Raw genomic sequence first — 25,475 nt, 5'->3', positions numbered from 1 at the left:
AATTTATTACCTAACAATAGTAAATTAGTATGGTTTCGTATAAACATTCGATGCAACTAATTTTTTACTCTATAAATTATATAATCCTTGATTTCTGAAGATTAAATAATCATTGGACTTAAGTGTAGTTTTATAATCAGACACTAGACCATGAAATCCTTGATTTCTTAAGATAGAAAGACCATATTATCCTTGATCAATCAGGTCCGTAAATTTCATAAATGAACTTTAGAACCGTAGATTGATTTTTTGAACTTCACTCCTGTAAACCCTAGCTAATGCCCGACTGCTTCCTATATAAACCTTACATACTCCTCTCATCCAAAATACCCAGCGGTTCTGAAGAAACCCTAATTCGCAGTGAGCTACCTTTTTCACAGTATGTCCATTTCAATGCATTTTTTATGTGGTTTTTGAATCTAATGCTTGTTCTTTAACTGTGTATATAGCAGAATAACAATGGCGGTTCCTCTACTGAATAAGACGATAATCAAGAAAAGGGTGAAGCAATTTAAGAGACACCAGAGTGATAGGAGAATCACTGTCAAGGTATTATTTTTTCATTTTCTATAACCCCCTTTTTTTATTAAGCTCTATGTGTGTATTATTTGTTCACGAATACTGAAATCTGATGACAAAAGATTGTATTTTAAAGTCTTAATGAAATCTCTACAATTAAATAATCCCTTTTTAGCTCGATCTGAATCTTATTGTTTAGTGATAGGGAAAAAGACTCATTTTTATGTGTTAATCATAAATTTGTTTATCTGTGTTAATTTGTGTTGGAAAGAGAAAATGATGATAGTTTATTGTCGCCCCAGTCTTAAGGTGCATCCAAAATATTGGACTTGCAAGGTGGTGATTGACTTATTATATCTGATTCTTCCTGACGAATAAGGTTAAATTTTTGCTATTGTTTGGTTTTAGCCTTTTTTTTTGAGTTTGATGCTTAGCTTGTTTGTGGAAGATATGCGTATTAAGGTGTGATGATGCTTATCCACCGAACTGTAGAGTTCAATGATGAATTCAAAAACATGCACTACCATCTGATCTTATAGCATATCTCAACCCCCTTTTAAGGTTTTGGGTTTCTGTTTCCTCTCTGTGGTGTTTTATGATTTGGTTCAAGTATTTAAAATTTTAAACTAATCTTGAAATCTCAATTATAGAAGATTGGTTTTTTGAGGCGTAATAAAATCTCTCTGTAGGTATTATTTTGTTACTGTAAAGCTATTTATTTTGCTATATTGTAAGCAACCCTTTTTTAGTTTTAGCTTGATCTGTCTCTTATTGTTCAGTAGTAGCAAAAACGACTCATTTTCGTATGTGTTGACATTAGGATAAAGCTTGATACCTTGTTTATCATGGTTATTTTGTTGGTATCTTTTTTTTTTGAGTCGGAAAGGGAAAATGATGATTGTTATTGTCGCCCCAGTCTGAAGTTGCATCCAAAATATTGGATTTGCAAGGTGGTGATTGTCACATCCTGTCTGATTCATCCTAAACAATAATGTTCGTGTCTTACATTTGTTTTGTTTTGGCCTTTTTCATTTGATTCTAAGCTTGTTTGTGGAAGATATGCATATTAAGGTGTGATGATGCTTATCCACCTAATCTGTAGATTTCAATGATGAATTCTAAAACATGCACTACCATCTGATCTTATAATCATGTCTCTCCTTTAATATTTGCAGTTTTTCCTTTTTCATTTTTGTATTGTTTTGTGGTTTGATTTTAGATTCTGATGCAATCAATGATGAATTATTTCCAAAATTGCTGATTGACTAGTGATTAATGTAAAAATATCACCATCTTTCGGCTGAGATTGCATCTAGAACAATTCTTGCAGTATGTTTTCCCTACGTTTTCCTTCAATTTTACTTTAAATATTTTATTGCCTATGTTATCTAATGTCCATACTTTATTCTGTTGCTGGATGTTTCGTTTTACGGGCAGAAACTAAACTATAGAACAGGTCTTGCGACACAGTTGGCTTCTTTATCAATAAGCTTCCTGTTACTTTAACCCTGCTTACATCTCTATATGTATTATTTTGAGGCGTAAGAAAATCTCATATATGTATTATTTTTCTGTATTGTAAATAACTCTTTTTAGTTTTAGCTTGATCTGACTCTTATTCAGTAATAATGAAAAAACTCATCTTTTATGTGGTCATTAGTATGACCTTGTTCGTTAGGGTTATTTTTGTTGGTATCTTTTTTTTTGTGTTGGAAAGGGAAAATGATGATTGTTATTGTCGCCCCAGTCTTAAGTTGCATCCAAAATATTGGATTTGCAAGGTGGTGATTGACACATCATATCTGATTCTTCCTAAACAATAATGTTAGTATCTTATATTTGTTTGGTTTTAGCTTTTTTCATTTGATTCTAAGCTTGTTTGTAGAAGATATGCATATTAAGGTGTGATGATGCTTATCCACCTAATCTGTAGAGTTCAATGATGAATTTGTTTGGTTTTAGCTTTTTTCATTTGATTCTAAGCTTGTTTGTAGAAGATATGCATATTAAGGTGTGATGATGCTTATCCACCTAATCTGTAGAGTTCAATGATGAATTCTAAAACATGCACTACCATCTGATCTTATAATCATATTTCTCCTTTAAGGTTTGCAGTTTTTCCTTTTTCATCTCTGTATTGTTTTGTGGTTTGCTTTAAGTTCTTAAAGTGTTCCTTAGATGCTGATGCAGTCAAGGATGAATTATTCCAAAATTGCTAATTCACCAGTGATTAGTATAAAAGAATCACCATCTTTCGGCTGAGATTGCATCTAGAACAATTCTTACAGTATTTTTTCATTCCTTTTTCAAGTTTTCCTTCAATTTTCCTTTGAATGATTTCTAGCCTATGGTATCTAATGTCCAGACTTTGCTCTGTTGCTGGATGTTTCGTTTTACGGGCAGAAACTAAACAATAGGACAGGTCTTGCGACACAGTTGGCTTCCTTATCAATAAGCTTTCTGTTACTTTAAGCCTGCTTACATCTCTATAAGTATTATTTTGAGGTGTAATAAAATCTCTGTATTTATTATTTTGTTACTGTAAATCTATTTGTTTTACTGTATTGTGAACAAACCTTTTTAGTTTTAGCTTGATCCGACTCTTATTATTCAGTAATAGTGAAAAAGACTAATTTTCTTATGTGTTGACATTAGTATAAAGCTTGTTTACCTTGTGTTGGAAAGGGAAAATGATGATTGTTATTGTCGCCCCAGTCTTAATTTGCATCCAAAATATTGGATTTGCAAGATGGTGATTGACACATCATATCTGATTCTTCCTAAACAATAGTGTTAAAGGTCTTGCATTTTTTTGGTTTTAGCTTTTTTTATTTCATTCTAAGCTTGTTTGTGGAAGATATGCATATTAAGGTGTGATGATGCTTATCCACCTTATCTGTAGAGTTCAATGATGAATTCTAAATCATGCACTACCATCTGATCTTATAATCATATCTCTCCTCTAAGGTTTGCAGTTGTTCCTTTTTCCTCTTTATAGTGTTTTGTGGTTTGGTTTAAGTTCTTAAAGTGTTTCCTAGATGCTGATGCAGTCAATGATGATTTATTTCCAAAATTCCTGATTGAACAGTGATTAGTATAAAAATATCACCATCTTTCGGCTGAGATTGCATCTAGAACAATTTCTTGCAGTTTTTTTTGTTTCGTTTTACAAGTTTTCTTTTAAATAATTTCCTGCCTATGGTATCTAATGTCCAGACTTTATTCTGTTGATGGATGTTTCGTTTTACGGGCAGAAACTAAACTATAGAACAGGTCTTGCGACACAGTTGGCTTCTTTATCAATAAGCTTCCTGTTACTTTAACCCTGCTTACATCTCTTTCATTAAAAAGGCATGCGTACTCATTTAGTGCTCTATTTTATGAACCCTTTTCATCTTGAATTAAAGTTGACCCTGCAAAGTTAGTTGTATTCAACACTTTGCTTGACTCAACAAATTAGTACTAATTTTGCACTTTGTTAGACACTTGAAGTATGCACTTTGTTTCACTTGCTTTAGCTCAAGTTACTTGTGCAAGGGTTACTAATTGAAAATGATTCTTCATTGTAATTTTAACAGACAAATTGGCGCAGACCAAAGGGTATTGACTCCAGAGTCAGGAGAAAGTTCAAGGGATGTGTCTTGATGCCCAACATTGGCTATGGGTCAGATAAGAAGACTCGTCATTATCTTCCTAATGGCTTTAAGAAGTTTGTTGTGCACAATGCAAGTGAACTTGATATTTTGTTGATGCACAATAGGTAGGCAATTTTTTTCCCTTGCACTTAGTTTACATGGTGGTCTCAATCTCAACTGATTGCTCTTTCTTCACAGGACTTACTGTGCAGAGATTGCACATAATGTATCCACCAGGAAGAGGAAGGAGATTGTCGAGCGAGCAGCCCAACTAGATGTTGTATTAACTAACAAGCTTGCTAGGTTGCGCAGTCAGGAAGATGAATGAGTTCCTGGTTTTAGTTAGTATTGTCAACAGATGTTTGTTGTGCAATCAGATGATTTTGGAAATGTTGCTAAGTTTTGATGGACCATGTAATTTTGTTTGGCGTTTGTCATACCTTGAGATAATATACAGGGAATTATGTGTTTCCATATTCTTTTTCAAAATGATAAAGTTACTCGATGGTTATGAGTAGTGGCAGGTTTGTTGATACGTACATACTCCTCGGGGAAATGTTGATGCTGTAGTATCTAACAAGCTTACAGAGAAGCAATTTCGATGTCCCTACTTGGTGCTGAATTCATGTTCACTTGAAGTAGTTTCTGTCATTTGCAGCGCATGAATCATGTTCAGCTTCATAGTTAAAGTTATATTCATTCTCCTTCACCTTTCTCTCCAAACTAATGCCTTTTTGGTCCAAATCTTCGGCTTTCAAGTATCAGGGTTTATATTTTGAGCTGTGTGTGTTTAAATTGGATACTTAGAATTGTGAAATGGTGATGAATGTATTAGACTAAGGTACATGGACTAAATTATATATTTAAGAAAAGGTTTAGTATGGATGTAAATTGCGACCATGGGAACTTGGATAAACAATATTAAGTACCTCTGCATAGTCAATCTATTCAAATTGAGACAAGCAATTTGGATAAACAATACGAACCCTCTGCATAGTCAATCTATTCAAATTGAGAATTGCGAAAGAATTTAAACTATATATTTAAGAAAAGGTTTTGTAAGGATGTAAACTGCGACCATGGAAACTTGGACAAACAATGTAAGTACCTCTGCATAGTCAATCTATTCAAATTGAGACAAGCAAAAGAATTATACTTTATCCACTTGTTTTTCAAGAGAATTTGAATGAGATGCTGCTCCCCAAATTTCCGACAGATTTATCTTACTTTTTGTAATTAAACACTATTAACTAAAAACACTAGTTTAACAAGTGCTTTGACTAGTAAGAACCTTATCGTGTTGTAGCTATTATTCGGATACCCCTAAAAATTGTTCTTGGTTTCCTCTATAATCAATTTGGATAGGATCATAATTTGAGACATTTCAACATCTCTTGGTTTCCTCTATAATCAATTTGGATAGGATCATAATTTGAGACATTTCAACATCTCCACCTTGACCACTTAACCAATGCTCTAGAGGTACTGAAATCGACCTCTTTTGAAGCTGATTGTGAAATATTTTTAAGAATTATTTACACAATTACACTTGGTCAAACATATAACCTTATTGTGTTGTTGTTCGGGCTCTTATTGCCCTTTTCTTGGGTCGCCGGATGAAAGGGATTCATTGTTCACTGGACATTCAATATGGAATGCGCTCATGGATAAATAAATACCTGAGATTGATGGGAAACCAGGAGCGTTTCAAGCTTCAGCAGTAGCAACATGAAAGATCACGAAGACAACATCAGCTATGCAATGCTGATGGCTCAAGGCCCTTGTTTCAATCCTAAGCAAATAACAGTTCCAAGGCCCTTGTTTCCTGCTGAGGCAGGAAACGAACAGCTATCTTCTCCAAAACTTGAAATTAAACCTCTCACGAGCGTACATAAAGTATTTCCTGTTCGCAAAGCAGGGACATTATTAGCATGTTCTATATTTAACTAACGAGTTATCTCCCAAAAAAAGAAACAAGATTTTTATGACTAAAGCTCCAATGACAAGATGTATCTCTCTACCTGATCGCTGTTGGAAAATTTGTCGATGACATCCTACTAGGCAAATAGGGCACCAGGTACCTCAAGCTTGGCATGATAGGGCACCAGGTACCTCACGCTTTAATTGTGTGCAGCAGCTGGCTTGACTTTAGGTACAACCGGTCAATCATAGGACAGTTTTAAGACATGGCTCCCAATTCAGCATCTAGACATTTGAAGCAGTGCATGCTAATGTCTGATCTCTATATTGGTAACGTTACCCGAAAGAATGTTACCTATCGTGCATGCTAATTTTGATCTTTACTTTGGTGAGGGCCATCAAAACTCTTGCAGTTCCCTTAAATCTAAATGTATTGCTGCTTCTGGTGAACAGATTACAAGGCTCCACTAACCTTCCCACAATGATAATCAAAAGGATAATGCTACCAGTAATCTGAACAAGAACAGAAACCGTCCCTGAAGTGATGAAAGCGGCTAGAATCTCTTACAATGATTTCACGTTCAACAATTTTTGCTATGAGCTTGATGGCAGAATGGCAGTCCCCACAGACACGCAGGTTCTTCATTACTGTTATAGTACTACCATGTACAGTCGTAATTAATGCAAAGCAAATAGCAAGTCTCTCACTATGATACGAGAGTAGAACTTCCTTCTGTTCATCCTCTACGTCATGCAGTGCACATCTTTGATCAGGGATATAACCATATTCTTTCAACTTTTCCGTCAACCATTCCAGCTTTTCATATATCTTATTACTTAAAGGATGTGAAGTATCACCAGAAAGAAATGTATGCCTCATTCCCTTTTGATTAACCCAACTGCATCCTGGTTGTTTTATATTTCCTCCTCTTTTCATGTTTCCTCTAATTCTGGCAACATCACTCCATCTACCAGAAAAAGCATAAATGTTAGATAATAAAACATAAGCAGCGCTACAATTTGGGTCAAGGTGAAAAATATTATCTGCAGCTCTTTCGGCTAGTTCTAAGTTTGAATGCTTCTTGCAACCACTAAGCAAAGCTAGCCATATTGATAAATTTGGTCCCATGGGCATACTTTTCACCAAATTCTCTGCCTCTTTTAACTTCCCACTTCTGCAAAGGATATCTACCATACAACTATAATGCTCAAGTGTCACCTCGACAGGTGAAATTTGGGAGATATACTGAAATAAGCGTCTTCCTTTCTCTAGCATGCCAGAATGGCTACAAGCAGCAAGTAACCCAGTAAATGTTATATCATCCATATCAACCTTTGAACGTATCATCTGGGCAAACAATGTGAGTGCCCAATTTCCACATCCATGTTGTGCACATCCAACAATGATCGAGTTCCATGAAACAATGTTCTTTTTAGGAATCTCCTTGAATACAATGAGTCCATCGTTTACATTTCCACATTTTGAATACAATACAACTAACGAATTACCAACAAAGGCATCAGTGTTCAATCCGAGTTTGACTGCTACACCATGAATCTCTCTGCCAAGATCAATAGACTCCATTTCACAGGAGGAATTTAGGGCACTAGTGAAGGAAGACTGATTGGGAAGTAGACCAATTCTAATCATATCCCCGAACACTTTCAATGCTTCTTTGTGCTTACAATTCAAGCCATACCCTGTCAAAAGAGATGTCCATACAACAACGTTAATGTGCAATCTCTCACTGAATACCTTAGAAGAATCATCCACGTGCATGCAATTAGCATATAATGTTATCAGTGAAGCAGTGACATAAGTATCATACAGATAACCAACCTTTACAACACAGGCATGAATTTCACTACCTAGACCTAAATCCCTTGCACTAGCACAAGCTGTGACAACAGAAGCAAAGGTACTAGAAGTGGGCTCAACACCAAAATCTAGCATCTTCTTAAAAATCAATAGAGCCTCATCACTCCTCCCATGCTGATCGAGCCCACTAATAACTGACGTCCAAGAAATCACATTCTTATAGGTCATCAGCTCAAACAATTTGACAGCGTCCTCCACTCTTCCATTCTCAAAATACCCATAAATCATAGCATTCCATGCAGCCATATCCCTTTTTGGCATCTCTCTAAACAAGCTCTCAGCCTCTTCAACCTTTCCAAACTTCAAAAACCCGTTTATCATCGTCGTGTAAGAAATGACATTTCTTTGTGTCATTTCCTCAAAAAATTTCAAACCCATCTCCATATCCCCACAATCTACACACCCTTTAATCATCAAGTTCCACATAACCGTATCTTTTACAGGCATTTTATCAAACAGCTTCAGTGCCTCACTCAACCTTAGATTCTCGGCATACCCAGCTATCATTTTGGTGCATAAATAGATATTTGGAGATGGGATTCTTTCGAAAAGCTCTTTAGCTTCATCAATTCGTCGGCTCTTTAAGTGCTCAGATAGAATAGAATAGCAAGTGGGGCTAGCTACTCTGAAGAATCTTGCTAAACCAATTAGAGATCTTGATGGAACTGAGATGGTGTATGATTTGGGTGCTTGAGATAATAGCAATATGAAGAAGGACATGGTTAGGCATGAGAAGAAGCCTGCAGCGGGAAAAGTTCACCACATGGGGATTCAACGGTATTTTAACGACTTCAACGGTCGCCTAAGGGAAGATAAGAAAAAAACTTGGGCTAAATTACACTAAACACTTCTATACTAAAATAGCCCCTAAATTATTAAGCAGTTTTGATCTTTAAGTAGAGACGGGAGGTAAGAATGAGGCGTTTCAGTTCAATCTTGTTCTTCGAAAAATTATACCGTACAAATATGGAAAAAATAAGGCCAAATATAACTTCACTCCATTTTTTTCATTTTTACACTCTATCTCAAACTTGTTTCATTTTGGCTCTCCAACTCTATTTCTTATGTTTTATTTTAACACGAAAGCTACTAGTCACATAGTGTGAATTGGCTCACATGGTAAGCGCGTGAGGCAGATTGTTTATGGCAAAATTCCTTCTCCAACAGTAATAAAATAATTATTGGCCCCATTTTTAATCCCCAACTTCCTTCCCCATATTTCATCTTCATTATTTCCTTCCTCATTTACTATTTATATAAAAACCGACCGATTTAAGTCGGTTTCTTAAAAAATAAATTTTGCGGGACACTAAAAGAGTTTCCTGCATTTTTGCGCAAAACAAAACGACCTCGTAAAAAAAATTAAAAAATAAAATATTTTGAAATAAATTTTATATTTTGTGAAACGTGTGTGTATGAATATCCTGAAATACCTCATAAACTTTCGAAACCGCGAACTTTCGAACCCGTAAACTTTATAATTTCTAAACCCGTAAACTTCCAAACACATAAAGCTCCGGACTCATAATTTTGGAACTTGTAAAATTTCGAACCTCTAAATCGAAAATGAAAAAACTAAAACTGAAAATATATAAAAAAATATTTTTTTCCCCGGGGAGAGGGTGCAGAAAAATGAAAAAAAAAACAAAAATTTGAAATAACAAAAAAAAAAACTAAAAAAATATTTTTTTTAGGGGGGGAGGGGTGGATTAATCCCAACTGACAAGGATAAAAAAACAGGTGTCCAAATCTAATTGGATGGTTGTTACACATTATAAGCAAGTATGTATACACACTGCATTTTTATGTCGGATAAAAGTTTTTGTGTTAAAATGAAACATAAGAAATAGAGGTGGATGGCCAAAATGGGACAAGGTTGAGATAGAGTGCCAAAATTAAAAATGGAGCCAAGTTCAATGGGTTGTCTATGTATTTGGCCCAAAAATAAATTATTTTAGTTATATATAAATTATTGAATCCTCTAATATAAGGAAAAATTTTGATGTAGCAGTAAAGGAGTTCAAAATTTAAATCTAACGGTAAGAGTTTGTTAAATATTTGATGCAGAACAAGTGCTAATTTTTGATAAACTTAAAGGACCAAAATTGTTTAGAAGTATATTTAATGGACTATTTTAGACTCATTCCCAAATATAAGGGACTATTTGTGTCATTTTCTCCCCAAATATGAACATCTAAAGTTAAATTGACAAAACAAATGGTACAAATTATTTCCCACTAGTCCATTTCAATGGCATCAGTAGTTTTCCTCTAGTTTGCCATGTTACACGCACTTCCACTTTTTCCTTGCTAGCTAAAAACCATCTCTAAAAAAATTTTGTGATTACAAATTTCATACCCTGTTTAAAGAAATATATTAAGGTTTTAGAAATTTAACATAGCTCATTTTGTGGTTCAAACATAGTTATATAAAATTTTTATGTTCTTTCTGTTGAAAATGTATAAACCAATTGTCTACACAAAAACAAGAACTACTCATGCTAAAATGGTACATCCAATCTATACTTCTGAAATAAGTTCTATTGGCAAGGAATATGACTTTAACTTCCTCTTTGAAAGAACTAGATACCCAAATATGAAATCCTAAATCAAAGAATGTTCCTTTTGAAATCAAAGAATGTACCACCTCAAAAGGAATACTTGAAAAAATTTAGCTAAGAAAGAATCTTGGTTTTTGCTTCCTTGCCTTGATTATGAAGCATTGCCTTTACAACCCCACAAAGCCCTTTAGAACAAACAGCCTTACAAGAAAAGAACCAAAACCTTCTTAGATTAAAGCATTTATAAGAGCCCCAAGAACTTACAGAAATCACATGCATTTGTACAAAATAATCTTCTTAGCCTAAAATCTTACCAAGACTTTATTTCCCATATCATTAAAAAAAGGTGTCAGCTCTTTATCATACCATTTTCAAGAACCAAGAATGGCTGGTGGGCAATTGAAACCTGTTGCATCTTTGCTTTTGGTCCTTAATTTCTGCATGTATGCTGTTGTTTTAGGGATTGCTGGTTGGGCCATGAACTTTGCCATTGATCATGGTTTCATCATTGGTAAGAACCTTGTTAATACTCGTAGTTTCACTTGGTTTGTGTTTCTTTTTAATAATGTTGTTCGGGTTAGCTTGCTCGAACATCGACTATTCACAGGACACCTATTACATACCTCCCACCAGCATAGATTTCGAGTAACTTTATCCACCAAGACATAGACAGATGAAAAGAAATCATTTAACGTGTTTCTTTTTTTTTTTGGGTCTATGTTGGGATTCTGACCTGATCCTCCATTTTTATTTATTTATAACGTTCCATCATATTGATGGAGGAGTTAGGCATGACCGTTAGGCCTCCATAAGTTTCACTCATTTCATTGACCGTTAGGCCACACTGATTGTGCATCATCTTTTTACTAAGTCTCTGGATTAAGACTGATCATGGTGTGTGTGACTTATTACAGGTGCAGATTTTGATCTTCCAGCACATTTCTCTCCAATTTACTTCCCAATGGGGAATTCTGCCACTGGATTCTTTGTTGTATTTGCTTTGATTGCAGGTGTGGTTGGAGTTGCATCTCTTCTCTCTGGGCTCAACCATATTCGCCAGTGGAACATCGACAGCTTACCAGCTGCTACTTCTGCTGCAGCCATTGCCTGGAGTCTTACACTCCTTGCCATGGGGTAAGTGTATAGTCTTTCACATTCTTGCTCACTAGCATAGTTTTCTTCTCAATGTTTGAGTTCTTTGTATTTACTGTTCTAAATATGTATCACTAATGAAACTGTCACCCATGCAGCTTTGCATGGAAAGAAGTTCAACTCAACGACAGGAATGCCAAATTGGTGAGGAACTCAATTAATTTCCTAACAGAACCTATAAACTGTATACAAAGTTAATCTTTGCAAACTAAGAAAAATAGTGTCATTAACCTCTTTCATGTTTTCTTTATATCAATTTGCAGAGAACAATGGAAGCATTCTTAATAATTCTATCGTTTACTCAATTGGTATACATCACTGTCATTCATGGTGCTTCAACAAGTAGATAAATGAACTTGTAGAGAAGGAGTCATATCGTGTGGAATGTGTTGAACTGTTGATTGAGATTGCTGCTGCTTCTTTTCTTTTTTTTTTTCCTGTTTTTGTAAGGGTTCTTTGTTTGATTTGCCAATTTCTTTGTTTCATTTTATTCTTGTGTACAAAGTTGGCCAGAGCATGGCTGTTTATTGGAATTGTAAGAAGCAAATAAGTGATGCACAAATACTACTCTACGTTGGTTTTTTCAAAATTTGACATTAGCAAAAAAAGCAACATATATTTACATATCTCCTGAAAATAGCACGGGCTAATCAGTTTTCGGACTGGTAATTGAAAAATAGCCAGCGTTTGCAAAATCATTGAAAAATAGCCACTATTTTGCTGCAACACAGAAAGTTTCAGTATAATATACTGGAGATTGGTGCAACTGTGAATGAACTTCTAGCATATTATGCTGGAACTCCAGCACACGGAAAATTCTAGCATAATATACTGGAGATTGGAGCACCTGTGTATGAACTTCCAGCATATTATGCTTGAACATATACTGGAACTCCATCATAATATACTGGAGTTCCAGCATAATATACTAGAGTTGAAGTTCACATGTAAGAAATTCGAACTCCAGTATATTATGCTGGAATATTTTCCGGATTTTGAATAGTGTTTTCGTTCAGATTTATCTTTACATGAAAAGTGACTAAATTTCGATTACTTTTGAAATTATAGCTATTTTTCAATTACCACTTATAAATCTGGCTATTTTTGAATTTCTCCCCAATTGTGAAGGCTCGACAAGGATTACCTACTGCTATCAAAGTAACATTAGAAAGGAAAACAAATCAGCTAGAACTTGCTCATACGCGAAGGTATTATAAACTTCAAAACAGAAGTCCAAACCGAACCTTAAATCTGAACTAGCAGATACCATTCAAAGCATAGTTATTGTGGCACCTAAACTCCATAGTATAACTCAAATCTAATCAAAAGATTGTGTAGCATGTAAGGACTGTCTGCATAAGTATTCTGGACTGCAAACAACTAACATAGATATTCACAATCCGTAGAACCAGACTAAAATATATTCTTTGGCAGCAAGGAGAAAGTAAGGTTAGGACCACTAGATTAGTAAACAGAAAAATAACCATCATTGATGTCAAGCTTAGTGAAGAAAAGTAAAAGGAGCGACTACTAATAACAAATTTCGAAGCCTATGTCCAAGCCCCAAGGTATTATAGTATATGGTGGTGAAAATTTGATGAACAACAATTCCAAGTTTCCTATGCAACAGAAAAACATAAAACGGGTCTTCCAACTGCCGAGGAGCAGATACATCAAACCAATAGACCATACAAGAAAATAAGCTACCATTGCAAAATAACAGGACAGTAGCTAAGAGACGAGGAGTTCTAAGCTGCTTTCAAACTAAACTAGGACTACTGAACATATAAGTTTCTATAAAGACCCTAGCATAACACTGTTCAAGAACATGAAGGAGATCATTTAACTTCTAGAATTCCAAATGCTGCTACTCCATTCCATTCAATCAGCTTCATGCTTCTGCATTGTAAAAAAAAAAGGCATTTAATCAAAACAAGAGGATCACGAATAACAATGCTAAACTAAGAGATCTAGATCTCAATTGCCAGATACAGTAAAGGGTGTAAACTCAATGATACGTACATCTAACAGGTCTTATAATATGAGTGGAAAAAGACATGCACACAAATAGAAACATAAAATAAAAATCAAACTTATGAAAGGAGTTTAGTTTGTTACAGAACTTTGAATGTCCAGGAAGCTTCCCAGAAAATCCAAACTCCGGTACTCCACTTAACTGCCAAATCATTGACAACAGCCACACATGCGCAAATTATTTCAACAAGACATGTGGAGATAAAATCTCTTCTTGTATCTAAATCAAATTCATCACATCTTGCTCAAACAAAAAAAGACTTTCACAAAGGATGTCATTAGCACATGTGTATTTCTGAGTCCAATTCTCATGATCCTCAAATTTATTTTACATACAACTCTGCAGATTAATAGCTTTTTGTCTCCCCATGCAAAAGAGAAGCTGGATATCCTACTACTTCACATTACTTCCTTGTCTCAGCTAATAATAGCAGTTCATAACCTTCTGCGATGGAGAAGGTGGTTGCTGCATAAAGGCCTCAATATATGCTGCTCTTTCCACTCATACATCTCTAGCTTCCCCATGACATCTATAGCCTTTTTGGCCAAGCTTCTCCAGTTTGCTTTTTTTTTTTTTCAAAGTTGATGTGTTTGGCCAAGCTTTTGGAAGAAAAACAAAAGTGCTTTTGAGGAGAAGCAAAAGCAGTTTTGGAGAATCAGAAAAAAGTAGCTTCTCTCCAAAAGCACTTTTGAGAAAAATACACTTAGAAGCAGTTTTTAAAAGCTTGGCCAAACACTAATTGCTGCTCTTAAGTACTTTTCAAATTAATTAGCCAAACACAAACTGCTTCTCACCAAAAGTACTTTTGAGAAAAGCACTTTTGAAAAAACACTTCTCAAAATAAGATGATTTTTGCAGCTTGGCCAAACAAGCTACTAAATCCCTATTGAATTTCATCAGGAGTACATGCTTGATCTTTTGCACCATTACCAGAATATTTAATGGCCCAAAATCTGAAGAGCTAATGGCATGATATGTGAAAAGTTCGAAGTTCTTGATGCATTCTGCCTAATATCTTAAATAACTTGAGTCTATAATCTTAATAGCTTGTTAATGAATTACATTAAGTTATTTGTAGGACGGTTGTGTCCATGCAAGCTTGCACACATCTCAACTCTCCACCGGGTACCTGCTATTTTCCCACAAGCAAAATAACCATATTACACTGCCCATCAAAGCTTAGGTAGATGGGAAGAAATCACATAGTATTTTTTTTGTTTTTTGCCTCGCTGAGATTTGAACTTGGGACCTCATGATTTTTCTCTTACTTAATTGACCACTAGGCCACACCCTTGGGTGCTGAATTTCATTAAGTTAATTAATTACATTAAGCTTTTCCCCACATTGACTACCCTTGCTCGTGAGCTTTATAACTATCACTATTTTCTAAACCAACTTAGGTATTCCATTTCACAAACTTTATGACTTCATAATTCACCATAGTACTCCTTCAAGCAATCTCTTTGACAACATTTCATGTCAACCATGAATTTCACCCCATTTGTGCCCAAAATTCAAACATTTGAACTTAGCAAGATGTGGAACGTCTAAGATTTCATTGAGAGAGACATTAGTCAATTGTTCTAATGAATGACAGGGTATCTTAACCTACTAACCTATTCAGCGAAGCCCATAACAAATCAAACCCTACTAAGATACACAACGACAACACCTTCTCAATGCCAAACTAGCTGGAATCAGCTATATGAATTCCCACTATCCATTTTCCTCCGTGTCGAACCATTTCATTCCAATATATAATAACTTGGGTTCTTTAACACTAGCTATTCTCTACAATTTATAGCAAGTCGTGTATGTCTGGTTGATCAACCCATGAAGAGAACATGACAATCTCCCACAACATGGCCTATTCTAAAACTGACACATTTTAAAAGGATACATGACAAAAAATACGTTATTAGTTTATTTAAACTAGTAACCAGATTCAGTGTGAATATAGAAGTCAAACCATTTGCAATCTAATACATATCCTATGATAAAACAAATCAAACCCATGAGTTCAACATTTACTTTGAGTCCTATAGATGGTATAGGTGACAGGAGAAAGGACAACCACCAACACTTTTGAAGAAAGACTGAAAGAGATGTGTCTGCTGCACCAAAGCTTGAAGAAAACAATCCAAAATGAAAACACAGTAGATCAACCTTGACTTTCTGTTTAGCATGATATAATTTGGACGCAAATACTAATAGAAAATAGCTTCATTTGATGATCACTTAAAAGACAAGATTGCATAATAGGACACCATCAATGAGGTGGAATTCAAGTTGACATAATGTGTTTGGAGCAGTTGCAGAACAGTTAAATCATTGAGTTTAGGAAGTACAAAGGGTTGCACTTAATTTTTAAGAGAAAGTGATTGCATAACAGCTGTGGATTAACATTTCAGGAGCTGTCGCTAATCTGCACAATCTCTTCCTTTTTAATAATATTTTCTTCTTGTAGTTAACCTCAGAGCAGTCAATCAAACCGACAAAGAAAAGAACCAATTTTCAGACCAATAAGCACTTAAAAACTGTATCAACAGAATTAAAGTCAAGCATAAAGGACATCAAGTAAACCAAAAAGGACCAAAAGATACACCCAACTAATAAAAGTTAAAACATTTTGTTCTTAATGCAAATGTATGACGGGTAAATAATTATTGGTTGCAAAAAATAATATAAACAAAGTCTGGTATCTCACATTGCTTTATCTATTTGATCCTGCAAACAACTCAAACAAGCCACAGCAACCCTTCCAGCAAGTTGTTTGCACTGGTCGTGAAGGCAGCGCCACCTTTAACTGTAAACAGAAATACAAAAAGGTTAAGAGCACTCTACACTAAATGATTCGCACAACTAAGAGAAAGATAGCTAACCTGATGGTCATGGGATTCATTAGCTGAAGATTCTTTCACATTATCTGCACAAACACCAACATCAATTCTAGGAGCATTATGGGGCGGCTCTACTTTGTCTTCATTTTCTACGGTTGCAGAAGCCTTTGTATCTGTATTTTCTACAGCATTACCATTTGATACTGCACTAGCTGCTTCATCTCTTTTCTCTAAACTCGTCTCCACCAGCACTTCTGAAACAATAGTTTTGTCAACTACAACATCCAAATTTTCTTCCCAATTTTCCATAACAGTATCTAAAGCTGTATCTTTCTCATCCACAACATACAGATTCTCTTCCCCTTTTTCCTTCACCACCGGTTCAACAGTTGATCCGGTCACATTATCAGCATCTGACGCACTTGTTGTCACTTGAACTACGTCTTCTGATATTGCAGCCTTATCCAAGTTAGAAGCAGAAGTCGTTCCCTCAATACTAGCAGTAACTTGTGTATCATGCAAAGAATCACTTTCTTTCACCAATTCAACAACTGAAGCATTATCAACAACAATGTTATTCTTATCAGCAACAGCATATTTTTCAACTGAGCTGCTACTACTACTGCTGCTGCTACTAGAACTCCTTCGCAACCCTTCTCTGTTGGACTCAATCATGGGTTCAACATACTCAACATTTATCTTCTGGCTGTCAGATTCGCCCTCAATCTTCAATTCCCTTTCAACCTGCACAACATCTCCATCCTCTTTTCCAACTATCTCCACTTCCTTGCCTTCATCTTTCACTCCATTGGATTTGTTCTCGTCAATTGAACGATCATGTGAAACATCCAATTGCTTCTCCCCATTTTCTACCTCCATTTCAGTGAACTGGTTTTGGTGATTCTTGTGATCTTGTGAAGCAGGGGAACCACCCTCACTATCACTCTCTTTATCCTCATATTTCAAATCCTCCTCTCCTGTCATAGATCCATCCATAGATATTCAATACCAAATGAAGAAAAATGTCACAAGTTAGCAATTCCCCCATCAGCTTTTATAATCCACAAATCAAAATTAACAACTAAAAAGTAAGCAATAATGAAAGTAACATGGGTTGGTGGGTCATGAATGCTCCCACCAATACACTTTATGAAGCAAACAAACATAATATACAATCATCATCTATATACACACAACAAGAAAACACCAATAACCAACTAGAATTCCACCAAGAAATATATGGATATGGATAAAATAAAGCAGAACCAGAAAGCCAAATTGAGAGACAGATCACAAGCTGTAAAGTTGTTGAAGATAGGGGGGGGGGGGAACCCACATGGGTATGTCCAAGATAAATTAACAAAGCATAAAAATTATTTCTTTTTAGAAAATCAAACAAACAAGAAAAACCAAAACATAGCAGAAAGCCTAGTACTCATTACAGAGTGTGGAAGTACCATGAGAATTAGCAAGAACAGAGTGATTAGGGGGCTCTTTAGCTTGCAATTCCTTCTTTTTCTTGGCAGCTTTTCGCTTCTTAGCACCTGATGGCATGTTGTTGGTATAAGGCTAAGGCTAGGATTGTTGTAGTAGTAGAGTTGCAAAAGAAATATGGGATCTCTGTTTCTCTCTCAAAATCTCAAAATTGAGGAATCTTTTTTAAGAGCTCTCTTTCTCTTTTTGTCTTGTGGTTGTATTTGGGCAAATGGGGGGATTTTGAAATGGTACTTTACCACTACTGGAGAAGACTGACAGATTGTGGGAGATGGGGATTGGGTCCCCTCTGTTTCTTGGAAATCAAACGAAGCGTCACCTTTGTGCGAGGCTGTATTATATTTCTACTCCGAGACAGATCAGCATTTTAATTTTTTGACACAAATATTCTAGTTTTTCCTTTTTTTCCCCATATTCTGAATCTCTTTTTGTCCCTTTTCCCCCATGTTTACAAAATTATTTTATTTATTTGATTCTTGTCGTATGGAGTATTCTTCTTTTTTCCTTTCTCCAGTTTTTCCAATCTTATTCTTGTGTTGTGATTTTTCTTTTTGTGGTGTGTTACTAGCAATTTCAAGACTATCATTCTTCCGCAAGGACCAAATATATTCCTCTACTTCCGAAAATGGTCTAACAATACCCCTCGTTATACTATTGGGTTATTTATACCCCTTTAGTCATACTTTGGGTTCAAATATATCCTTCATTTAAACGGAGGCACGTGTCATCGTCCTGTTAGTCAATTCTAAATATCTCCTAATTAATTAAAAAGACACATTACCCATACCCAAAAATTAATTATTTTTATTTGTAAAAACTAAAATTATTTTTACTAAAAACTGAAAAAAAACAAAAATATTTTTTTTCCAGTTTTTATAAAAACACTGAAAAATATTTTATAAAATAATATTTTTGTAAAAACTGAGAAAAAAGAAGCAGAAAATTAATTTTCTAAAGTAATTTTTTTTGTAAAAACTGGAAAAAACGGAATTTTTTTTACTAAAAACTGAAAAAAACGAAAAAATATTTTTTTTTTCAGTTTTTACAAAAAAAATGCATTAAAAAAAGCTGAAAAATATTTTCTAAAATAATATTTTTGTAAAAACTGGAAAAAAAACTAAAAAGCAATTTTCTAAAGCAATATTTTTGTAAAAACTAAAAAAACAAATATTTTATTTTTTTTTACAGTTTTTAGTTAAAAATATTTCAGTTTTTTCCATTTTTAGTTGCTTTATAAAATTATTTTTCAGTTTTTACAAAAATATTGTTTTACAAAATATTTTTTAATTTTTTCAAAGTAGTTTTTTTGTAAAAATTGGAAAAAAAAAATATTTTCGTTTTTTTGCAGTTTTTACAAAAAAAAAAAAAAAATCGAGTATGGGTAATGAGTCTTTTTAATTAATTAGGAGATATTTAGAATTGACCAACCAGAAGATGACACGTGTCCCTCCGTTTAAATGAGTGATATATTTGAACCCAAAGTATGACTACAGGAGTATAGATAACCCAATAGTATAACGAGGGGTATTCTTAGACCATTTTTTAAAGTAGAGGGGTATATTTGGCCCTTTGCCGATCATTCTATTACTAGTGTTAGAACCCATGCGATGCGCGGATAATTTAACAAAATATTAATCTTATAAAATTATGATCTAATATGTCATATTATTTTAATAAATATTAGTTATTATTTTATTATTTAATATAGTGTACATAAGTATAATAAAATCTATAAAAATCAAAGGATACAAAGCACTATAGTAATTAAATAAATTATTTATTCCTTATTTATTCTTTATTAAATTAGCAAGTACTTAGTACTATATATTTACTAATGTGACTTTTTATTAACTTGTCAATTGGCTTAATATTTTTATATTACTTCTGTTTTAATAGAGCATAAGTATATATTTTCTTATTTTGGAAATATTTTTTTTATACTTATGTTATCCTATACAAAATTCTTAAATTTTCTAAATTTATCAATAATTTTATTGAGTGTTATTTATTTATTAATTAAAAATATAAATATTATAAAATTATCTTTATCCATCTCTTTTCGTACATTCTTTTTTAATATATTATTTGATTAGTTTTCTCATTTTATATTTTACTGAAATTTTCTTAGTATGGAATTTCTTTTTTATACTTATGTTATACTTTTCAAAATTCTTCAATTTTCTAAATTTATCAATAATTTTATTTAGTAATATTTATTAATTAAAAATATAAATATTATAAAACTATCTTTATCCCTCTCTTTTCATACATTCTTTTCTACTATAATATTTGATTAGTTAGAAAGGTAGTTTATTTTGTCTTAACAATGCCACTTGGCTTTTTATGATTTTTGTCATAATATAGTGCATTTGCTTCTGCTATTCTATATAGATAAATTGCCCTATTTTTGCAGATTATTAAATTGGCACTCTATTAGTAGATTTTCCAAAAATCCTATGACAAATTAGGATAGTTACAATAAAAATTAAAATTCTTACTTTTTCGAACATGATGAGGTATATGATACAATAGAATTTATGCTATATAATAACTTTGCTAAAGCTTATACTATTTACTATGACGATACAATATACGTGATGCTAAAATTTTAATTTTTTTGAAGATTAACTAAAGTTTATTGTGACACGGTAAAGTTTCTTCAGTTGTGTCAAATTGTTTGCATCAAATCCTTATATTCTTTTTTATTCTCAATTTTATTTTAACAACTCATTAGTCAATCACAACCTTATTTATGCACAAAGACATGCAAAGCAAGTTCAAAATCATGAGTGTAACTTGCTCTAAAGTTATTGCACATTCTCACTAAAATTACACTAAAGAAGATTTCTAGTCTAAATTTTAAATCTAACCAGTTCATTTTTTTAAGGATAAATGTAACCAATTCCTTATTAATTGGCTTTATAACATATCACATTATTGTTGCCATGTTGGATCTATTATTCTTTTCTTTTTCAACTTGGATCTATTCTCATTCTCGCCTCTATTTTTTTTTTTTTTTTTTTTTTGGCTACTGCTCATTCTAATATACATGAGAATATCTTTATAATTTCCATTCTTTCAAAATTGGCGCCAATATTTAGCCGTGATTTGTATTTCAAATCAACTGTTTTCAGTTTGTAATGTACTTAAGTATGACCTATTTTTCCTAACAATTAGTCAATTTGGATTAGTTTGCATGAACACATGTCCTCTCACCCATTTCAAGACTATTTCTTAATTTTCCTTTTGTAGTTATCATAGAAAAAAAAAGGTATTAAAAAAAAGAGGCTATCTAAATTTCGATTTTTTTTGTAACGACGACTACTTAACTTTAGAAAACTTTTTTTTTTCTTTTTTCTTTTACTCTTATACATGGTGTGGTACCTTTTAAATGACATATATGACAAAAATTGGATCAAGTAGTACCTTATAAAGCTATAATTTCCAATCATATGCTTTTCGGATCCAACATGCCTGCCATGTGATCTACCCAAAGTTGTTGAATTTTTTTTTTCGCGGATTAATTATTTTTATAATATCAAAGGTTTCCTGTCTTAGAACTAAATTGTGATTTGTGATTTTATTATTTGTTGCAATATATATATATATATATATATATATATATATATATATATATATATATATATATATATATATATATATATATATATAAATTAAATTTTTTTTCTTTCATAACACATCTCTGCCTTTTACGTGGCTCTTCTTTGTCTACTTTAACAATACGTTTCTCATATAGAAATGTAATATCTTTTTTTTCGAATATTGAGTCTGAATTTGCCGTACCTTATCAATGTAAAAGTATTATTAACACTGTGAGCACCTAATTTTTTACTATATTTGAATTTTTATCACCTTCTACTATGTAAATATTTTCAGAATTTAATATATATGTTTTAACTTTGTTACACACACACACACACACACACACACACACACACACACACACACATATATATATATATATATATATGTGTGTGTGTGTGTGTGTGTGTGTGTACACACACACACACACACACACACATATATATATATATATATATATAGAAAAATTATTAATAATTTAAAAGGTCAATTATTACTATTAGTATTATTTTTATTATTATTTTTATCTTTATTTTTAAATAAAATGAATTAAAAACCGAAAATAAATAAAAATTAATTATTATTATTATTTTAATTTTTTAAAAACAAATTTCGGATGGGAATTAAAAAATAGGAATAGTAGAAATATAAAATTAAAAAGTAAAAGTAAAAGTAGGTAGAAATTGTTTAATAAAAAAAGTAAAAGAAAGTGGAAAATTAAAAAAATAAAAGTAAAAGAATGTGAAAATTTAAAAAATAAAAAGTAAAATAAAGTTGAATTAAAAAATAAAAGTAAGGGTATCTGATTTTTTTTTTAAAGTAAAAGTAAGTGAGAAATAAAAAAAGAAAAGTAAAATAAGTGGAAAATAAAAAAAGAAAAGTAAAAAAGTGAGATTTTAAATATATTAAAAGTAAAAAAAGTGAGAAATTAAAAAATAAAAGTAAAGGAAAGTGGAGAATTATGTTTATTTAAAAATAAGAAAAATGGGAAGTGAATCTTTTTAATTAAAAATAAAAAATAAATAAAAAATAAAATATAAAAATCTGAAAATTCCGATTTTTTTTCTATAAATAGAAGAGAAATGTGAGGAAAAAAGGGAGAGAAGAAAGAAAAAAGAGGGAGGAGGGAATTGAGAGAAATTTATTTTCTTCTTTTAGAATAAGGGAATTTCTACCCGTGTCATTCTTTCTTCGTTTTTCTTTCGAAAAAACCAGCAGCTTCACCACCCAAAAATAACTTTTAAACCTCCATAGAACAACCCTTTTAATACCATAAACTACCATCCAAAACCAGTCGAAACAATGAGGTTTTTAGTTGAGGTCGTCGGCGAGTTTTGATGCTCCGTTTGAAGTCTTGCGTGCGGTCTGAATGAGTTTAAGATTCAAAGCTGTTAAATTGTAAAGTTTCAGATTCAACTTTTGAGGTCCACTTCTTATCTTGTTTTGATTAATGATATGAGTTGCTTCTTTTTCTTTTGGTGTTCTTTGGTGTTCATTTATATCTTGAATGAATGAAATTATTTTCTGTTAAACATACCAATTTTTGAGCTTCCTCTTTGTACATTTATTTTAGTTCATTAGCATGTTCTCTTCAAAAAGGATTCATGTCCCATGAATGGTTTAATGAAATTTGCTAATTGGTAAGTGAGTTGTGATTATTCATAAATAAATAAAAAAACTTATTGAAATGGAAGCTCAAGCAATGTTATATCTCTATTTGGTTATTTAGTCCTTCATGTGTTAATAAACGAGCTTTAGTAGTTCCATCTTTGTTTTAAATTAAGCTGTCAATTATCTAAAGTATAGAGTTAAGTTGTTAAATAAGTTTAACTAGAATTATGTCACTTATGAAGATCCAATGTTTAGGCCTAGACTCATCGGTTGTTGAAGGAAGTAGAGTTGTGAGGTTACTATAAGCTAATGAAGAAAATGATTTTATTTTTGGGCCAAAACTTGAAATATGCTAGGCCCATTAATCTCATACAATGACCCCTTTTTGTAGTTCTTGAATAATTAATTTAATCTATTTCATACTTTTCTACAATGATATACTCTTATGGCTTTACAAATCTCAAATTAGTTTAAGACAAATAATTCATAAACTCCGTAGCTTGCTTTAGGCGTGATTAATAAATTATCGTGGCTATGAGTACGGTTCTCGTGGCATGATTATGATACGTAAATCCCAATTCGAGTGCGCATTTCACGCGATATGACCATAATTTCAAATAATAATAATAAACATGTTGTAAATCGCTCGTGCGTTTCACGTGGTGCGGTTTGCAATGTGTACCAAACGACAAGTGTACGACATCGTAACTTGTTTAAGAAATAACTCCATAAATACTAAAAATCGATTTAAATACATAATTAAAAGCGGTAAAAGGTAAAATGCACAATAGGTTTAAAACAAGTAATAAATCAGATAATTAAAAAGTAAAAAAATAATATTTAAAAAATCAGATAATTAGGCCAAGTATTAATTGTTAAGTGACCGTGCTAAAACCACGGAACTCGGGAGTGCCTCACACCTTCTCCCGGGTTAACAGAATTCCTTACCCGATCTTCTGTGTTCGCGGACCATAAATAGAGTCAATTTCCTTGATTTGGAATTTTAAAATAAATCGGTGACTTGGGACACCATAACTTATTCCAAGTGACGACTCTGAATTAAATAAATAATCTCATTTCGATTAAGGTCACTTTAATTGGAAAAACTTCCTGCCCTACCCTCGGGAAAAAGGAGGTGTAACAAACACAAATATGTATCAAAACTTTATTTTTGATTCCAGAGCAAAAACGAGAAAACTATCTTTTTTAATAGTCTAAAGAACGAAAATATATAAATAGAAATAGAAGGAAAACAGAGAAGGAAAAAGTATTCTTCATATCTCTCTCAAGGGATAACGTGGCCCCTTCAAGAATATTTAGATGAAACAATGAAAAGGAAGATATGGTGACAATTAAATGAAAATGATTCCTTGTGATTCCAAAAAACAACAAGAAGAAGAGATTGCTAGAAAGAAAATTAAGAGGCAAAAATCAAGAGAATTGATGAGATTTTGGTGTGGCAAAAAGAGATAAAGGTAGAGACAAATGAATGGTGGCCAATTTGACAACTCGTTTTGTGGGTTCTCATTAGATTAACACTTACTAGAATTTCGTTTTCATTTAATCTGTAATACTTAACAGTATCTATCTGGATTCATCTACCAGCATACTAAAATGTGTTACGTGTCATGGAATCCTTTTGAGTTAAATTTGGGTTAGCACAGCACAGAAAGTGGTCTCTTCTGTTTGTATGCTAAGGAGTGTGACAATTTTTTAAACTATAAATGTAATTTTATTTGTGATTGCAAGTCAATTATTATTTTTATAAAATTACCAACGAGTAATGCTTATATTAAAGAGTACGTATAATTATTTTATAAGTTTTCTAATTATGTAAATATTGTTTATACTAGTAAAGCATTTTTTTTTTATCTATTTAAAGTTCTGAAATAACAGACATGACAATTGTAATTGATGTCTAGATACTATACTTCTATAATTAATTAGTTATGACTCCAAGAAAAATGTCCTTTTTTTTGTTTTTTTTTTGTTTTAGCAACTGAATTCACAAACTCAGTTTTGCAAAATTTCAAAGAGATGTATGAACCGGGGTTCATTTTCAAATTGGGAAAATGTCCCTTTTCCCCTTTTCCTCCTTGTTTAGACACGTGTTTCTAGATCTAATTGCTACACATTTCAAACATAAAATACGTGTAATAGACACGAATCACAATCTAAATCCTTTGAATCAAATCGAATTTAGATTCAAACTTCAAACTAGTCGAAC

General features: G+C 32.8%; 4 protein-coding genes and 11 non-coding genes across 18 annotated transcripts; 13 read left to right on the top strand and 2 right to left on the bottom strand.

Moving 5' to 3' along the window:
• The first annotated feature begins 221 nt into the window (after positions 1-221).
• On the top strand, positions 222-4,628 carry LOC107825589 (large ribosomal subunit protein eL32z). 4 transcript variants are annotated; one of them, XM_016652464.2, is made up of 4 exons: positions 222-360; positions 453-549; positions 4,098-4,279; positions 4,353-4,628. In XM_016652464.2, exons 2-4 carry the CDS (start codon positions 460-462, stop codon positions 4,480-4,482), a joined length of 402 nt encoding a protein of 133 aa, XP_016507950.1. In that variant the 5' UTR covers positions 222-360; positions 453-459; the 3' UTR covers positions 4,483-4,628. The 4 variants fall into 4 exon arrangements, with proteins under 4 accessions (XP_016507950.1, XP_016507949.1, XP_016507951.1 ...); XM_016652463.2 differs by having other exon boundaries at positions 250-379; XM_016652465.2 differs by having other exon boundaries at positions 253-360; positions 450-549.
• LOC142172299 (small nucleolar RNA U31b) lies at positions 792-883 on the top strand. Its single transcript, XR_012701667.1, has one exon. It is a non-coding gene; the product is annotated as a small nucleolar RNA U31b (small nucleolar RNA).
• Positions 977-1,056, top strand: LOC142172276 (small nucleolar RNA Z195/SNORD33/SNORD32 family). Its single transcript, XR_012701648.1, has one exon. It is a non-coding gene; the product is annotated as a small nucleolar RNA Z195/SNORD33/SNORD32 family (small nucleolar RNA).
• LOC142172302 (small nucleolar RNA U31b) lies at positions 1,407-1,497 on the top strand. Its single transcript, XR_012701670.1, has one exon. It is a non-coding gene; the product is annotated as a small nucleolar RNA U31b (small nucleolar RNA).
• LOC142172277 (small nucleolar RNA Z195/SNORD33/SNORD32 family) lies at positions 1,586-1,666 on the top strand. The gene has a single exon (XR_012701649.1). It is a non-coding gene; the product is annotated as a small nucleolar RNA Z195/SNORD33/SNORD32 family (small nucleolar RNA).
• LOC142172280 (small nucleolar RNA Z196/R39/R59 family) lies at positions 1,746-1,830 on the top strand. The gene has a single exon (XR_012701652.1). It is a non-coding gene; the product is annotated as a small nucleolar RNA Z196/R39/R59 family (small nucleolar RNA).
• Positions 2,238-2,328, top strand: LOC142172301 (small nucleolar RNA U31b). Its single transcript, XR_012701669.1, has one exon. It is a non-coding gene; the product is annotated as a small nucleolar RNA U31b (small nucleolar RNA).
• On the top strand, positions 2,526-2,606 carry LOC142172278 (small nucleolar RNA Z195/SNORD33/SNORD32 family). Its single transcript, XR_012701650.1, has one exon. It is a non-coding gene; the product is annotated as a small nucleolar RNA Z195/SNORD33/SNORD32 family (small nucleolar RNA).
• Positions 2,705-2,788, top strand: LOC142172282 (small nucleolar RNA Z196/R39/R59 family). Its single transcript, XR_012701654.1, has one exon. It is a non-coding gene; the product is annotated as a small nucleolar RNA Z196/R39/R59 family (small nucleolar RNA).
• Positions 3,206-3,296, top strand: LOC142172300 (small nucleolar RNA U31b). The gene has a single exon (XR_012701668.1). It is a non-coding gene; the product is annotated as a small nucleolar RNA U31b (small nucleolar RNA).
• LOC142172279 (small nucleolar RNA Z195/SNORD33/SNORD32 family) lies at positions 3,386-3,466 on the top strand. The gene has a single exon (XR_012701651.1). It is a non-coding gene; the product is annotated as a small nucleolar RNA Z195/SNORD33/SNORD32 family (small nucleolar RNA).
• Positions 3,565-3,649, top strand: LOC142172281 (small nucleolar RNA Z196/R39/R59 family). Its single transcript, XR_012701653.1, has one exon. It is a non-coding gene; the product is annotated as a small nucleolar RNA Z196/R39/R59 family (small nucleolar RNA).
• Positions 4,629-5,585: 957 nt separating the features above from the next.
• Positions 5,586-8,913, bottom strand: LOC107825592 (pentatricopeptide repeat-containing protein At5g46460, mitochondrial-like). Its single transcript, XM_016652466.2, has 2 exons — positions 6,176-8,913; positions 5,586-6,057 (listed from the first exon to the last, which is right to left on the bottom strand). Exon 1 carries the CDS (start codon positions 8,671-8,673, stop codon positions 6,577-6,579), a length of 2,097 nt encoding a protein of 698 aa, XP_016507952.1. The 5' UTR covers positions 8,674-8,913; the 3' UTR covers positions 5,586-6,057; positions 6,176-6,576.
• Positions 8,914-10,773: 1,860 nt separating this feature from the next.
• LOC107825594 (membrane protein PM19L) lies at positions 10,774-12,254 on the top strand. Its single transcript, XM_016652468.2, has 4 exons — positions 10,774-11,024; positions 11,428-11,647; positions 11,764-11,809; positions 11,929-12,254. Exons 1-4 carry the CDS (start codon positions 10,898-10,900, stop codon positions 12,013-12,015), a joined length of 480 nt encoding a protein of 159 aa, XP_016507954.2. The 5' UTR covers positions 10,774-10,897; the 3' UTR covers positions 12,016-12,254.
• Positions 12,255-13,170: 916 nt separating this feature from the next.
• On the bottom strand, positions 13,171-18,390 carry LOC107825593 (uncharacterized). Its single transcript, XM_016652467.2, has 4 exons — positions 17,998-18,390; positions 16,583-17,517; positions 16,408-16,506; positions 13,171-13,564 (listed from the first exon to the last, which is right to left on the bottom strand). The coding sequence occupies exons 1-3, from the start codon at positions 18,092-18,094 to the stop codon at positions 16,414-16,416; spliced, it is 1,125 nt and encodes a 374-aa protein (XP_016507953.1). The 5' UTR covers positions 18,095-18,390; the 3' UTR covers positions 13,171-13,564; positions 16,408-16,413.
• Positions 18,391-25,475: the final 7,085 nt, after the last annotated feature.

Source organism: Nicotiana tabacum, chromosome 17 (genome assembly GCF_000715075.1).
Source record: "Nicotiana tabacum cultivar K326 chromosome 17, ASM71507v2, whole genome shotgun sequence".
In the NCBI taxonomy this organism is placed as follows: Eukaryota; Viridiplantae; Streptophyta; class Magnoliopsida; order Solanales; family Solanaceae; genus Nicotiana; species Nicotiana tabacum.
Note: the sequence above shows the minus strand (reverse complement) of the source record. Positions and strands in the feature narration are given on the sequence as shown.

Bases quoted from the DNA above. Each gene is read 5' to 3' on its own strand.
- LOC107825589 (XM_016652462.2), top strand. From the start codon at position 279: ATGCCCGACTGCTTCCTATATAAACCTTACATACTCCTCTCATCCAAA. The intron at 550-4,097 runs GTATTATTTTTT...TAATTTTAACAG, and splicing joins ATAGGAGAATCACTGTCAAG to ACAAATTGGCGCAGACCAAA. The intron at 4,280-4,352 runs GTAGGCAATTTT...CTTTCTTCACAG, and splicing joins ATTTTGTTGATGCACAATAG to GACTTACTGTGCAGAGATTG.
- LOC107825592 (XM_016652466.2), bottom strand. From the start codon at position 8,673: ATGTCCTTCTTCATATTGCTATTATCTCAAGCACCCAAATCATACACC.
- LOC107825594 (XM_016652468.2), top strand. From the start codon at position 10,898: ATGGCTGGTGGGCAATTGAAACCTGTTGCATCTTTGCTTTTGGTCCTT. The intron at 11,025-11,427 runs GTAAGAACCTTG...GACTTATTACAG, and splicing joins TGATCATGGTTTCATCATTG to GTGCAGATTTTGATCTTCCA. The intron at 11,648-11,763 runs GTAAGTGTATAG...TCACCCATGCAG, and splicing joins CTTACACTCCTTGCCATGGG to CTTTGCATGGAAAGAAGTTC.
- LOC107825593 (XM_016652467.2), bottom strand. From the start codon at position 18,094: ATGCCATCAGGTGCTAAGAAGCGAAAAGCTGCCAAGAAAAAGAAGGAA. The intron at 17,518-17,997 runs GTACTTCCACAC...GATCTATGACAG, and splicing joins TGTTCTTGCTAATTCTCATG to GAGAGGAGGATTTGAAATAT. The intron at 16,507-16,582 runs GTTAGCTATCTT...TTCTGTTTACAG, and splicing joins ATGAATCCCATGACCATCAG to TTAAAGGTGGCGCTGCCTTC.